Source organism: Montipora foliosa, chromosome 12, assembly GCF_036669935.1.
Source record: "Montipora foliosa isolate CH-2021 chromosome 12, ASM3666993v2, whole genome shotgun sequence".
Taxonomy (NCBI): domain Eukaryota; kingdom Metazoa; phylum Cnidaria; class Anthozoa; order Scleractinia; family Acroporidae; genus Montipora; species Montipora foliosa.
The window spans coordinates 33,268,249-33,283,548 of NC_090880.1; the positions used below are offsets into that span (position 1 = coordinate 33,268,249).

Genomic DNA, 15,300 nt, shown 5'->3' on the forward strand with positions numbered 1-15,300 from the left:
CTGCAAATTTGTTAATTTGAAATACGTTGTGTTCCTTTTTAGCGATCCTTTTCTCCTTGATATTTGGACAAGTCTCCGCGATACTACAACAAGCGCAGAAGAACACCGCTAAGTACCATTCTATAATAGACAACATGAAACAGTTCAGTAAACTTTACAAACTTCCAACACAGCTGGCCGAAAGAACCATTGACTTCTTTATGTCTACGTGGGCGATGAACAAAGGAATCGATACCGATGAGGTAATTTTATTAATACAGAGAAGATTAATTAAATAGTCATCTGGCCCCCAAGTGAACTATTATGATGCAAATTTACTCCAAGCTCCTTGAGGTCAGCGATGAGATTATCTGACTGATGCGCATGAATTCAATTGACATTGGAATTTGTGCACAGAAATGTTAATTCCAGTAAAGAGACCTTTCCCAGGAGAGAGAGGGGAAGGGGTGGGGGGTTTGGGGGAAGAACCTTCCTTGTTTTCTTGTTCCCTTTAAATATTTCCTTGTGTTCCTTTGTTCTTAAAATTACTTCCAAACTTGTTTTCAGCTTTTTGATGCCTAAAGTGGTTCATGTTTCTTTGTTCCCTGAAATATTTTGTCCTTGTCCCCCTGTTCCCCAGTTCAAATTAGCCATGTTTTGTCATTCCCCAAACCCTCAGTAAGACGACCACATCAAGTAATAAAAAGCAGATCACAGGCTAAAGAAAAGACAGTTTGATACTCAGCTTGAAACGCGGAGTACTGATACAACAAATTCTCTCCTTTTTCTAATGACACCTCAGTTGCCGATACCTGTTGCACTGAAGCAGGAAGCACAACTGGACCTCGATATGATGAAGAAAATAATTTAGTGTATACAATACCACGAGAAAGCAAACTGAGAAACCCCAACTCTTCAACACACATTAACCCTAACCAACATTTACTTCATTGTTAGATTTCTGAGCAATGTTGTGACCGATGATGAAGTAAGAGTATTTTAGTCTTCGGAAGCACGTAAACGTAAGAGGGTAGAAACTTACTGCTTTCAGTCTGACTCCGCAAGCTCTCGTAATTTTAACTTGCAGGTCCTGAAATACTGTCCGAAAGATCTTCAGGCAGACATATGCGTCCATCTTAACAGAGTCATTCTTGAAAGTAATACTGCCTTTCAAGACGCCAACACAGGAGTAAAGCGGGCCATTGCACGCAATTTCTGGATCTCACACGTGGCACCTGGTGATCGAATAATTCATCACGGTGAAAGCTTGGATGTCCTGTACTTTATTGCTCGAGGATCGTTGGAAGTCAAACAGGGGGACGCTGTTGTTGGTTTATTGGGTAAGCAACGGGTGAAGGGATGGCGCAGTGGTGAGAGCACTCGCCTCCCACCAATGTGGCCCGGGTTCGATTCCCAGACTCGGCGACTCGGCGTCATATGTGGGTTGAGTTTGTTGGTTCTCTACTCTACACCAAAAGGTTTTCTCTGGGTACTCCGGTTTCCCCTCTCCTCAAAAACCAACATTTGACTTGATTTCTGTTAATTGTTAATTTCAACTTACAGTGTCCCCAATTAGTGCTTCAGCGCTAGAACGACTGGACACTTAAATAAAGTTCCTTTCCTTTCCTAATGTCGAAGCAAGTCCTGATACTTTCTTATTATTCACATTCTCAGACAGTCTCTTTGTTTCGTTTTCGTTTTCGAAAACATAGAGAAGACTGTCCTCAACGTTTCGAAAACCAAACGTCTTGATAGGTTTATGTCCAAATATATTTTGGGAAAAATAATCGAGCGTGTTCAGTTTGGACAAACACCAAACGAATTTATAGTGCAGAAAACTCCTTGTTACAAAAGTAAGAAAGTTACCTGTCATGCAGAATTTGTGCCCTGGGGAACTTCCCTAAATACTGGAAAAAGGGTTTATGGTGGTAACATAGCGAGAAAGTTGGAAATGACGGAGAGAACATGTTTAGTTGACAAGTAAGTGATCAGAGGAAGGAATAGATAAAGTGGTGACTAGGGTGTGGCTAGATGTCACCGTTAATAATTTAGCATTGCTGTGAGTTTTTAATCCTGTTTTGGGGGGATTGATAGCTGATTTAAACTAGGTAGAGGGCATATTCAGCGTAGGGAAAACGAGGATCACCAATTTAACCTATGGGTAAAACGGATTCAACCTGAGACCAGATTTGACCAACAACAAAAGTGTGACGGTAAAGAGCGCGTTACTTTATGATGATGAGTGGATTGAGTGTTCATGTCATTGCAACTTTTTTACAGGTGAGGATGACGTATTCGGGGACGACATTTGTCATGAGCCAAATGTTGGGCAGTCGGCTGTAGATGTGATAGCACTCACGTACTGCGATCTTCACTGGATCCAAAGGGATGCGCTCATCGAAGTACTTGAGTTTTATCCAGAGTTCGCCAATAAGTTTACGAAGGATCTTATGCTCTCTTATAATTTGAGAGATGAGGTAAGGACTTCTCCCTACACTATTGTTGGCTTCCTCCTCCCTCCTCACGAGTTGCGTGTATGTCAGTCTTGTATAACGGTATTTCGCCTCTCTTGCCGCTGTAATCTTGTTAGAAGTGCGTCTTCCATGATAAATTTAAAGCTAAAATATGGGACTCAATTCAGTTAATTGAACACTCATGCATAACAGAAATAAAAATGCCACCACCAGGATATTTCACATGAGTTCTACGGCTGATATATCGGTGTAGCCACTATAGGTGAGCGAATTCACCAGGAATACGGACAGTGTCTCTTCCGGAGCCGGACGGGACATTCTTCAACTTTCTCAGACTTAGTAATGTTCGCTTTCCACCAAGATATACAGCGTGTCGTGTCCACTATGCGAAACAAACTTCTTACCTGAAAACACGCTCAGTGATAAAATATGAATCCTGGAAGTTCGTTATGACGTGATTCTCAGGCACTATTTGAACGGAATTTTAATCCATCTGTCTTTGACACCACAGAATTGTAATGTTCCACTGGAAAGGTCAACATCTACTTTGCTATCACCTGAAATGTTCTAGAGTCACACTTTCACATTCAAAGAAAAAGAAAAAAAGTTGATTCGGTGGTGTTTTACATGAGATTGTTTTCGAATGCTATTCGTTGTCTTTCTTCTCAGTCTGCATCTAAAAAGATTTTCGCCTACGGTTATGCATATGTTACTATATCTCATCTTTCAGTGAATTCAATTTAGTTTTAATCATTTCAGTTAAACAACACCAAGGCATCATCATTAACGTTATATTCAGTTCTGAGAGGGACAATAGTTGAGCAACTGTGGAGATAGAAATCCCAGTGTACTTGTTCGTACTAAATTGCGCAAATCGAATGTCCCACTCTTGGGGAGCAGGGTTGACGCAGTGGTGATAGCAGTCGCCTTACACCAATGTGGCCATATGTAGGTTGAGTTTGTTGGTGCTCTATTCTGCTCCGGAGAGGTTCATCCCCGGGTAATCCGGTTTTCCTCTCTTCCTAACCCTTTTGGCTAAAGAACCTTGTAACCCTGACTCTAACTTCAAATACAGACATTTCTTCTTTCATTATACGCTGTTTTCCCCATACCATAATGCAATACGTTTTGGGGGTTTTTTTCAAGTTATTTACTTTTGGAACTGTATCATGCTTAATGCAAATAACGCCCAAAGTGAACCGTATTATGGGATTACTGAAAATAGCGAATAGTGTATATTCTGTCGTTATTCAGTGCTACGCGGACAACCTACCCTCGATTTCATTTTATTTATGCAGTTGTGCTTGAGTTAAAAAAAAAACTCGTACGTTAAAAACGAGATAGGACGCTCTGCACTTGATTATTGTGGAAAAGACAGTTAAAAACCCCACCGCAAAGTTATCTTTGACGTCACTTGTTGTTATTAATGTGCCAACCAGAGCTTCATTGGTTGCTAAAACAAAGGAACAATGGATTCTTTTGTTTCAATGGTTGGCACATTTGAATAACAAAAAAAATGTTTATAAACAGATATCTTCACTATATCATTTTTAGCTCAAGATTCGCAAACGAACCCCTCGACTGGAAATCGCCAACGAAGAAGACAAACTTGAAACGTCAGTAACCATTGGTTTAAGACCACGAAGAAATCGGAAGCTTAGTTTGGTAGAGGAACTGGCGCAGAATTACGAGTTTGACAACTATGGTGTTGATGGAGATCAAACTACCGAAGCGGAAGTCGACATGATGGTTATTCCGAAGGGTCGAACTAATAGCTTTACGAAAAACAATGTCCGAAATCACGCTGACATTCCAGAATCCGGTACCGATGTATTGTTGGGTTTATCCGAAATGAAAGGCGAGGTTCGGCGAGAAATCGAAGTCATGAACATGAAAATGACTCAGCTAGAGCAACAAATATCGACAATTCTGTCAATATTGAATAGCCCACGGGGATGCGATTCTCCCAGCAGAAGTGTCGATAAGGGCCGAATGTCCGCTACATCGTACCTTAATGATACAACTCCTCCCGAAGAAGCCCTGGAACGTGGAAAATATGAAGAAGAACCACTACCAGATTGGCTAGCACCGACTGCGTCTCAAGACTCAGAGGAAACTTCGTCGCCGACGCAGAAAGACAACTCGGCTAAGGCAGCTAATTTGTTGAACGAAGGTGTAAATCAAGGAAATGAAGGTAGAGATCCACGGCTGATTCAAACACTTAATCTCTTCAAAATGGGTAAAAAGAAGTAAAATCGTTTAACACAATCAGGCTAATCAATAGATTAGATCCCACTAAAAAGGGAACTTGCCATCAGATGCGTAGTAACCTGCGATCAGGCGTACTTTTCTTTAGAAAGGGCGCGCAAAGGAAACCTTTTCGCCTCCTCTCCAAAGAAAAGTACGTCTGATCGCAGAAGAGATGCGTAGCGGAACACTGATGGCAAAAGTAAGTAAACATCGCATTGCATCAAGCAGTTCGGTGGATTAGAAATGTCACGGAAACCTGATACAGAAGAGATTACATTCACATGTTTGTAAGTAGTCAGTTCTGCAAGAGCGATGGCTTAAGTTGGCTCATGCGCATACGCACTACATTGACGATGTCAGTTACCATAACAACTAAAAACACTGTTGCTGTTTTAGGGAGTTTCGAAAACGCCGACCGTCGGCCACGGCAACGAAACGCGGCGTTATTTCAAAATATAAGTTTCTGAAGTTTCCGCTGACTGTCTTAAGAATTTCGCGATCACTCCATCTTGTTTACGTCGTAGTATCCTATGGCTGGATTGGTACAGCAACGGTTTTAAAGTAAAGATAACAAATAAAGGTTCATTGTTGCATTCTCACTTAAAATTGCTTATTTCATGTTGTTGATAACATCCTTGATTAAGAGATTGTCCTCAAAATTTTATATTTGCCTTCGAAGCTTCGCCTCTGGGCCAAATATAATCAGCCACGGACATTAGGTACCTCTATATCGGGGGACGAGGACTAGTAGGAATTTTCCGTTCTGAGCATGCGCATATGGTTTGGAGCCGACATTTTTCCAAGTGCGCGTGCTCAAAACGTAAAATTCGAACTCGTAGTCGCCCTCGTCTTCCGATTTAAAGATCACTATTATCAGCCGACATACATACCAGCCACCCGAACTGCCGGAAGGGGTTTTTTACTGGGTTGCTAGTATGGCAAACCAGTCAGAAAATGGGTGGAATTTAGTGGTTTTTTTCTCTTTTTTCTTTCCCGTGTCGGGAAAAGTCTTTCCTATTCTCCCCTGCTAAGTAGTGTCTTTGTACGTAGAGTGTTTTGGGCGTATGTTTGGTCGGTTTCTGGGGGTAGTAGAAATGCGTAGATTTTATCCGGTGGACACAGTAGAATATTTAATTAACCTGCAAAGGCGTCAAAAGTAATTGTAACGCAAATGGCGTTTTAGTAGATATTTAAACAAAATATACCCTTATGGAGCTCAATAATGGAACGTCAATTGGATAAACAAGACAGGCGATGAAAAATAAATATCTGGAATCTTCAAAGCGACGAGTAATGGTCTTCGACAACAATTACATCTTTCGCCGTCGGATATCACAAAGTGAGCTTTGTTTCTAATGTTATTTGGCAAACTGTGGTGCTTTGTAGAACACTGAAACCAAAAGGCAAATTCTCTGGCAACGTTTTCGAGTTGGATACCAGAAATGGAATCGAACACCTTGAGTAGTCTGTGTTGACAATTCTCTTGCTATTTATAATAAAATTTATTTGTACTCAACACTGCACAGCATTCAGTTAAAAAACAATTTGAAATTTGACTAATTATTGTTTATTATACCGTGGTTGAAGTCAGGCATGATATAAAACGAAATTGCAGCGTTTACAATGATTAAACAGTTTTTAAAAAGTAAAACGTTTCGATCACTTCAAAAGGTACACACGTGGAAACTCAACGTGCTCTTTGATTGAGTTCTCTTCCTTATTAGAATACCACGCTTCCAAAAACAACCGCTGGTTCCATTGGGACAGATGTGAAGAATTGCAACGCAATCGTTGCATTTGATCTTGTAAACACTGCCCCTTGTGTCCTCTTTCTTTTGTTGATCTTTCGGTCTTTTTTCAACTGGCCCACCATTCCCAAAAAACTGGCCACAGCTTTGATTTTGAAAAAGTGTCAATTCTTCACATCTGCCCCCAATGGAACCAGCGGTTGTTTTTGGAAGCGTGGTATTCTAATAAGGAAGAGAACTCAATCAACGAGCACGTTGAGTTTCCACGTGTGTAACTCAATCTCAAGAATTTTTAGAACATTTTTTGGCACACGCGTTATAGACCTCTTTCATAATGGCGGCCAAATAAAATATTCTTTTGTTTTAATGCTAATAAGCCCTTCTAGCCTCGCTAGGACGAGCAAATTTCAAAAGAATTCTTGTTTCAAAATGAGGGAAGTACGTCTAATTAACATAAATACAAAAGAATGTAAATGTGGCCACCACTTATGAAAGTGGTCTATGCATATTTGTCACCTACTTGCAGGCCTATTTTACCATAGTTAGTCATATTTGCATTCTTAACTGATGAAGGTCAACCAAGTTTTACTTTTTAAAAACTGTTAAATCATTGTCAACGCTGCAATTTCGTTTTAATTCTTGTTAGTCAAGAATTATTTGAAAGAAAGCTTGTTGTCCATTTTTTGCTTCATTATTGAAAGAAATGGTTCTTTAGTAAAGGGATTGATCAACATTGTTCCAGATAAGAGTTCGGTCTCGAGTCAATAACCCAACAAAGAAGGCTTCCCGACCCGACAGATGAAATGTAAATATTCAGTTAAATAGGCCACTTCGGAAAATACCACAATAAAAACTCTTTGTTTCTACCCCCAAATTTTGCATAAGCATTGTTTCCGGTTTCTCTTGGGACTTACAATGGACCGAAGACAAAAAGAAAAACAATGCTTATGAAAAATTCTGGGGGGACAAACAAAGAGTGTAGCCCACTTCAGAAAATACCATAATATTCCTTGTTCCCCCCCCCCCCCCCCACATTTTGCATAAGCATTGTTTCCAGTTTCTCTTGGGACTTACAATAGACCCAAGAGAAAACAAAAAAAAAATGCTTATACAAAATTTGGGGGGACAAGCAAAAAGTATTATGATATTATCCCAAGTGGCCCATTATGGTGTTTTTTTTTAAGTGGCCTTTATTTCAACAAAATTAAAAAACGAAAGACGTAAGTTTCTTGGCAAAAAGTATGATTTTAACGTAAGCGACGAACGATTAACATTCTTCATTCATTGTAAACAAGAACCTTGACACAAGGTGATCACGTGCACCTTTGTGGTTGCCTAGCAAGTGATTTCTTCCCTCTGACAGAACATCGTGCCCTACCCCAGGAATTCTAGTGTTTTTACGATCCATTGTCATTAATCTTTCGCTGAGAATTCGAAATTCAGAGCTTCTTAAAAAAACTCTTATTTTTTCTTTATCTGTCTTTTGGCTTGCCTTTTACTGTTGCCATGCAGCATGAAAATTTTGCGTGACTTTAAGGGACTGTGCAATAATTATCAGGAAGGGGGGGTCCTAAAATGAGCTTCACCAAAGGAAAAATTAGATAGGTCCCCCCCTCCAGCAGCGTCAAGATTAGCTGTGACCCCCCCTAACGTTCTCTCAAAATTATGATGTGCCCCCCCCCCTCTCTAACCCGTACATTTAGAAATTGAAAAACTTGAGAACAGATACCAATATGTTTTATCCGACAACCTTGCTTGTGCAGGAAGGTTTCTCCGAGAGGATTATAAGCCAGCTCCCCATGATGACAGCAACATCAGACGTTGCAAACAAGAGGCAAATGATATCCAGGACAAGCTTAATGCTGTCGTAACCAAGTTAGAAAAACACTGAAGACTGGCCTCAGCTGTTTACACAATTTTAATGCTGAACAACGTCATTCAATAAAGTCTCAAGTCGGTTTAAACGTTCTGCATCTTGTAGAAGACCTGGATAGGGTGATGGCTAAATATAAAGCGACATTTCCTATTGGTGCCAAATCTAAAGCATCCAAATCAAGAAAAAAGAAGGAACAGAAAAAAAAAAAGGGAGGAGAAGAGGATTGCTGCCTCAGAAAGCCGTAGGACCCGAACCTGTATAATTTTTCGGTCTTTGGGAGGTGAACCCATTGATGACAACTATGAAACAGAAGTATGTGGCATTCCTCAGCTAGAAACTGTAGACCTAGAAACCCTCTCGCTGTTTAAATCAAGAACAGACCTGGCATGTCTGCGGGACCTCTTAAATGCCAAATGTTTTATTGGCAAAGCTCACAACGTGGTTTGTGACTTCTGTGCATGAGCGATTGTTTCAATCTATCATATGTTGACATTCTAAATAAGTTAAAGCATGTGTTTATGTTGATGCAATATTTAGACATTACGGACAGTCAAAGGCGTGGCATCTGTCTATTTGGAAAATGTTTATTTATTCGTTATCGAATTTGTGAAATTTAATTAAGACCCCCCCTCAACTTACTTGAGAAATCTAATGTAGAGCCCCCCCCTCCTTTCCATTATTTTAACTTAAGGCCCCCCCCTCTGGTTTTAGGGCCCCCCCTCCTGATAATTATTGCACAGTCCCTAATTTCAGTTGCGGAATTGGCGATTTTTTGAGGTTTGCAGGAACAAATTTTGACTGAAGTTTCCGCTGGGAACTAATTTTTGCAGTTTTCTTTTCAGGCAGCAAGACTATTTTCAACTTCTATTACTTTTTGGTAAGAAAAACCCCTTTATCATCGAGAAAGGGTGGAAAAATGTGGCATCCTGGAGGCCTTAGAAAATGGTGTCCCTTCGGATGACCCGTTCGAGCAAGTGACCTTTTGATTGACTGCTTTTAGTTCGTTTCTTGTGCCTCAGAGACTGGAAAAGTATTGACTTAACCTTTTACCGTTTCGTTTAGTTTGTAGCAAGCTCTAATTGCTTTTTCTCAAAGCAAACATCAAAATAAACGATATTTCTGACCACAATGTATGTGGATTAAAAGCCATTTTTACTTATATTAACGGGAGTAAATTTTCACGGTTTTTAATTGGCTGGTGTTTTTTTTCTGCTGGAAATTATTTTTGAGGATCAATTACTATCCGCACAGTCGGTAAAAATTAAACTCCGCGAAGTAAAATGTGCTACACCTTAACTCCCGGCTTTTGCGATATCATTTGGTGCAAATGTAAACCAAAAAAAAATTGACCTGTCATCAGATTAGACGGAAAAGAGAAATTATGAAGTTTAAACAACATGTTCAGTCCTTCCTAAGTGTGTGGCCTGAACGTTTCTTAGTGCAACTCTAGATATGCATGACATACAGGAAGTTTTTATGCACACTATTTCACTTAAAGGGGCTGCGTCACGTTATTTTAGGGTGTTTCGGGAAAATCTTGAGTTAATTTTAATTTTTTTAAAATTAACTTTGCCAGTCAAGCTGGCAGAGCGCCACAACAGCTTGCGCCAATTACTGTGGCCCCTTTTTTACCCTCCCAACCATGATACACAACAAAAGACAGACCACAACACCGGGAACTACTTGCCCTACTCTTAGCGACAAGTGTGTGGCTTCTTTTACGTCCCACAGGATTATTAACATCGAAGGGTTGTGAGACGGGACCTCCGGCTTATCGTCCTTATCCGAGAAGACTTGAAAGTCTAACCATTTGCAGATGTAGTTACAAAGGCAGCACTTTTTCCTCAGTTATTTAAAGACCCAGAGTGTTGGTCCGGCCGGAATTGAACTCGCGACCTCCCGCGTGACAACCCGATGCTCAACCAACTGAGCCACCGGTGAGCGGTAAAACTCGGAAATGGTAATATGGTAATGTGGAATTCCTTTACCGATAAAATTATCGTTACATCACAAAACGAAATGATTCTGAGAAAAAACGGCCTCTATCCAGGCGTTTTGTCATAATTTTGAAAAACGTCGGGCCGACGTATTTCAAGATTACCCGGCAAATGTTATCCGTGTCAGTTTTGTACATTTATGTCCATCCATGCTTCTCTTTCCTTTTGCAGTATTTCTTTTATGTTGTTCAACAGTTTTAAGTGGTTATTGCAATGTTTCATTCTCCTTTATGGGCATTTTGGGAAAAAAAAAAAGGAAAGCAAAGCAACTTATAAGTGTCTTGCCGTTCTGCTCTGGGGCACTAATTGGGACACTATAAACTGAAATTAACAATTAACGCAAATCAAGTCAAATGTTCAGGAGAGGGGAAAACCAGAGTACCCGGAGAAAAACCTCTCGGTGCAGAGTAGAGAACCAAACCAGGGAATCGAACCCGAACCACATTGGTAGAAGGCGAGTGCTCTCATCACTGCGCCATCCCTGCACCCCAGATCAAGGAATTATATTATTTTGAGTAACATAGCCTCTTTGAAGAAGAAACGAGTGAGTTTCACTAAAGAGCATGTTTTGTTAGAATGGTGTTCAATTGAGTGTCGAAAGTAATTAGATAATTACTTTGGTTTATGATTACTTCTCTCAGTAATTGGTTCAAAGTTCTCGCGCCATTTTTTCAACCAATCAGAAGTGAAACCAAAACCAATCGTGGCTCACGCGTGCACATTTTCCCGTGCTTTTTGTCGGCTACGTGTAATTACTTCGAGTTTTCATTGGTTTGCCGGATTGTCTCAGTCCTTTTGATTGGCCAAAGTAATTACTTTGGCTTTGGTTTTACGACACTCAATTGAAACTCGCTCTATCTTTGAATTGAATTTATTACCAAAGCTAAAAAAAGTAAAAGACCTCAAAACAGGACAGGACATTAAAAAATAATCAACGTGAGAACATGTGAGATAAAGGGCCACTGCTGGCACGACATCTGGGTGACCCCTGAAATGGTCTAAATGACCCCCCTCTTGAAAAAAATTAACTGGAAAGCTGCAGTTCAATACCACCCAACTCATTGCCGTCTATTTTTGTGTAACACGTACCACAGGCAGTTTAAGCTCATAGAGCGTCTAGTTTACTAACTAATCACCTCCAAGCAACTCACGCGGAACTTGCGCCCAAAAATATTTTTATCGTTGCAGGAATAAATGAGTTAAAATCGCCTTTTTGTGATATATTACTACCGCCCTGTTTCCAATTCGGCTTTTCTATCTAAAGTTATTGAAAAAGCTGCCGTCTTTCAACTCATGATGAGTACTTGTCCAAGAATGACTTGCAGGAACCGTTCCAGTCTGCCTACAAGTGTCTAGGAGGCAGTGTGGCCCAGTGGTTAGGGCGCTTGCCTTGAGATCCGGAGATCCTGGGTTCACGACCCGCTCTGACCACTCGTTGAATTTGGTCCTGGTAGTCCCTGGTTCAACTTCCCAGCTGCACTTGTAAATAGCCAACTGGTTTGCCGGCCAGTTGGGATTCTTAGCAGTTGTTGTTGTTTTTTTGTTCTGTCGTTTCGTTGTGTTTCATTGGCCCTGAAAAGCCCCTATGGGGAGCGGTCAATTAAGTATGTATTGTATGTATTGTATTGTCTACACATCACAGAGACCGCGCTCCTCAAAGTCCAGAATGATATACTTACAGCTCTGGATAAGCGAAACGTCGTAGTTCTACTTCTACTTGATTTTTCGTCCGCTTTTGACACTGTTGAACATACTGCCTTATACTCCTTAGACTTAAATCTCGTTATGGAATTACTAACAGAGCTCTATCATGATTTGAATCCTATCTAAGACATCTATCTCAAGCTGTAATGATTAACAACGCTGTATCGTCTCCACGCAATCTAAACTTTGGTGTCCCACAGTTTCTCTTGAAACTTAATGATGATAAATCTGATTCAGAGCTACCTTAAATTTTCGAAAATTTAAGGTAGCTCTGAATTGGCTCCCAAGAATTTTTTTAAACTTTGCTGATAGTTCTATCTCAAGATGCTAATTACTATTCTACAATAAAAAATGGGGGTCACCGTGTTCATTTTTAAGATATAAGCAAGTAAAGACGAAATATAGGGTGTTTTTGGAGAGCTTGCATGTTGTCATGGTAACCTATTACGTCAAAATAGTGAGCGCATTTTGTTAAGTAATAATTGGTGTTTGATATGGTACCATAACATTTCTTTTACGTGATACAGTTTTGTAGTGACAATCCTTCTAATTAAAAGGTCCTTAAAAGAAGTGAAACTGGTTCCAGCCACCTTAAGTGAAACAAGGAAGCGCAAATCCCGGTACCCGATTGTTATTTGTTACCCGTGACCTGTTACCCGTTACCTGTTACCTGTTACCCGTGACCTGTTACCCGTTACCTGTTACCTGTTACCCGTCGAAAAGACCTGCCGAACAAATATATCGCTGACCCAAAAGCATTAGGGTTTGAAATATCTGAACGCAGTCTGAGATTTGTTGTCATTTGCATGAGAACGTTACGAACTCAGACCGGTAAGAGAGTTTCTCGTCTAGGTCCAGCAACTGAGACAAAGACAGACCGATCTGAGTTCATTGTCAGGCGGGTCTCGTGTATCTTAGTTCGTGACGATACCCCCAAAGGCAAGAAACTTCCGGTGGGTGGCCGACCTAATATGGGATGTGAGCGCGTCCGGTATTCGTCGATATTCCTCGCGATCGTCAAATGCAAAAGGAACTGATACCTAGAACGCGGCCAAACGACATATTTCTTATCAAATAAATACGGAATGGCAGACTTAGACAACTTATCAGATGAAAGAACGGTAAAATTATTTGCTTTAATTTCTCAGTAACATGCATTCGAGTTTAGTGATCCCAAAGGACTTTCGGGCGCGCTCGAGTTGAAGAGCAAGAGGTGTTGTTAATTTTTCCTTTTACGTGTTTTTTAAATACTTTCCCTCAGGATGTACCTGAAATACGAAGAGAAAAAGGAAGGAAGCGAAAGTCTACAAAAGTTGGAAAACAGGTAATGCTGATGTGAGATTAGTGACTGCGCCTCAGTCGCGGTTGCCCTGTGTTTATAGGTCGCCCACCAGCCGCCCTTGCAGTTAAAAACGCGGTAACTTTAAGGTCAGAATTGAATTAAGCAGACACAGTAAAACTTGTTCATGCAAAGAGAAGCTGAAAGCAGCGAATTATTTTTGGGATGTGTAGGATGTTCTTCAAGCAAAGAACAGAGGTCTTCTTCTAAAGATTCTGATATTCAGCTAACTTTCCCAAATTGTCTAAACGATTCTTTTTCTTCTGTTAAAAACTGGGAGTAATCCAAATTTTATTTATTTGTTTTTCTAGCCCAGGAAGGCGAGGAGAGACCTTGCTATGGTGAGAAATTAGTCTTATTGGATACTTTCATAAATTATTTAAACTTAAACTGAAGCGCAGCAACAAAGCGTGTCTTTTAGTAAATAATGGTCGTGTAGAAAGAACAAAAAGCTAGTATTTGCTACATATACAATTATAAGGTCACTACTCATTAGGTACCAGGTGTGAGGATTGTTCCACAAAACCTACATCATTCAACTGTAGAATGAAGCAGGCTGCCTGCTGGAAGAACCAACTACCTGTGGGGATATCAAGGAGGAATTGTAAAGAGGGATAGGGTCATGAGGATTGAAGTGCACTCAGTCAGATTATACTGATGAAAAACACTACAATAGCAACATTGCTAGGAGTTTCAATAAAATACCAAATGTATCAACAAGGGGCTCAAGGGCCTCTTTCTCAAGGGGTCTCTAGGGAAATGCCACTTTAAAATAATGCTGCCAAATGCCACATTTTAAAAGCAAAATTAATGATCACATTTGGACAACTTCATGTTTACATTGTGAAAGTCGGTCTCAAAGGATCTTTCTTCTTTTTACTTCACTCAAGGGAAAAAAGTCACCAACCTCTCTCACTGAATTCACCGGCACTTTTTGTCGGCTGTTGTACCTATTGAAACCACTAATTTCCACACTGTGTATTTACCAGAAGTCAGCTGTTCTTTCATTAATGACAAAAGAATGTTAAAGAATGCAAGGATAGGTGACTAAGGTTGAATGACAGACAGAAATAAGAAGTGAGATAGTTAGCACAATCATACTTGTTCTGTTAATCAGTTAAATCTTTGTGCTGTTACCTTATACTGGCAGCTTAAGGAGGCTCAAAAGGGTTTTCAGCTGAGCATGAGTGCGTAAGCCACACATGCAATTTTAAAGCTGCTCTTGTCAGCTCATGATTCAAAATGGGTATCTGGAAATAAACAAATACCGCTGATTTCGCGCAACCTTTCTTCTAATTCTCATATAGATGAACTATAAACATACATCTCCATTTCATGCAAAGTAGGAGAATTTTACACAAACAGTTTAATGGTCACTTAGGCCTGTAACACCACTCTCATGCGGATTCTGATGATCTTGTCACCCCCTCATTTTTCCTGATTTTGCACCTTCAATTGTTTATACCTGATCTGCTTCCTGACAGTAATTTTTTTTTCATTTATTGCATGTTAGCTTATATTAATTTAAAACGTTTGTCTTGGAAATTTAAAAAAATTCTGTCGGTGAAAAAAAAGTAGCGACATATTAAAAACAAAGGTTTTTCTGAAAAACTGACCTACAGATTTAGTTGAATTTTAACTATTTTAAAACTTACCGTATTTGTAACATTATCTGGTGATGCTGTATGGGAAAATTTTACCGCCCCATTTTTTCCAAAAAGACAATATAATTGTGTTGATTTTAAGGCGCAAAGAAATACCTTATATCTTTGCCATGGTAAAAGTATTGTGAAGGAAAATGTGATGTGAGAAATCTATGATGGGTAGTTCATACCCTGGCCAAATTTCGTCTTGATATGATTACCTTAAACATATGACCCAATAGACAGAATAAGTTAATTTGTGAAAAAAGGAGAACTATTTTGAGCCTCCT

The 15,300-nt window shown here is 40.0% G+C and overlaps 2 protein-coding genes across 2 annotated transcripts in view; both read left to right on the forward strand.

The window, feature by feature from the left end:
• Window positions 1–46: 46 nt before the first annotated feature.
• Window positions 47–5,309, forward strand: LOC137978458 (potassium voltage-gated channel subfamily H member 1-like). The gene is made up of 4 exons (XM_068825398.1): window positions 47–242; window positions 1,067–1,319; window positions 2,260–2,456; window positions 4,008–5,309. The coding sequence occupies exons 1-4, from the start codon at window positions 135–137 to the stop codon at window positions 4,704–4,706; spliced, it is 1,257 nt and encodes a 418-aa protein (XP_068681499.1). The 5' UTR covers window positions 47–134; the 3' UTR covers window positions 4,707–5,309.
• A 7,672-nt stretch (window positions 5,310–12,981) lies between these two features.
• The window catches only part of LOC137978914 (uncharacterized), a 3,891-nt gene continuing 1,572 nt past the window's right edge, over window positions 12,982–15,300 (forward strand). The window contains exons 1-3 of the mRNA XM_068826034.1: window positions 12,982–13,149; window positions 13,290–13,352; window positions 13,679–13,708. Of these exons, the coding sequence (XP_068682135.1) occupies window positions 13,114–13,149; window positions 13,290–13,352; window positions 13,679–13,708 (129 nt within the window). The 5' untranslated portion in view covers window positions 12,982–13,113. The remainder of the gene's footprint in view (window positions 13,150–13,289; window positions 13,353–13,678; window positions 13,709–15,300) is intronic.

Excerpts from the sequence above, each read along its gene's own strand:
- LOC137978458 (XM_068825398.1), top strand. The coding sequence starts at position 135 with ATGAAACAGTTCAGTAAACTTTACAAACTTCCAACACAGCTGGCCGAA. Across the intron at positions 243-1,066 it reads AAGGAATCGATACCGATGAG|GTCCTGAAATACTGTCCGAA; the intron begins GTAATTTTATTA and ends TTTAACTTGCAG. Across the intron at positions 1,320-2,259 it reads CGCTGTTGTTGGTTTATTGG|GTGAGGATGACGTATTCGGG; the intron begins GTAAGCAACGGG and ends ACTTTTTTACAG.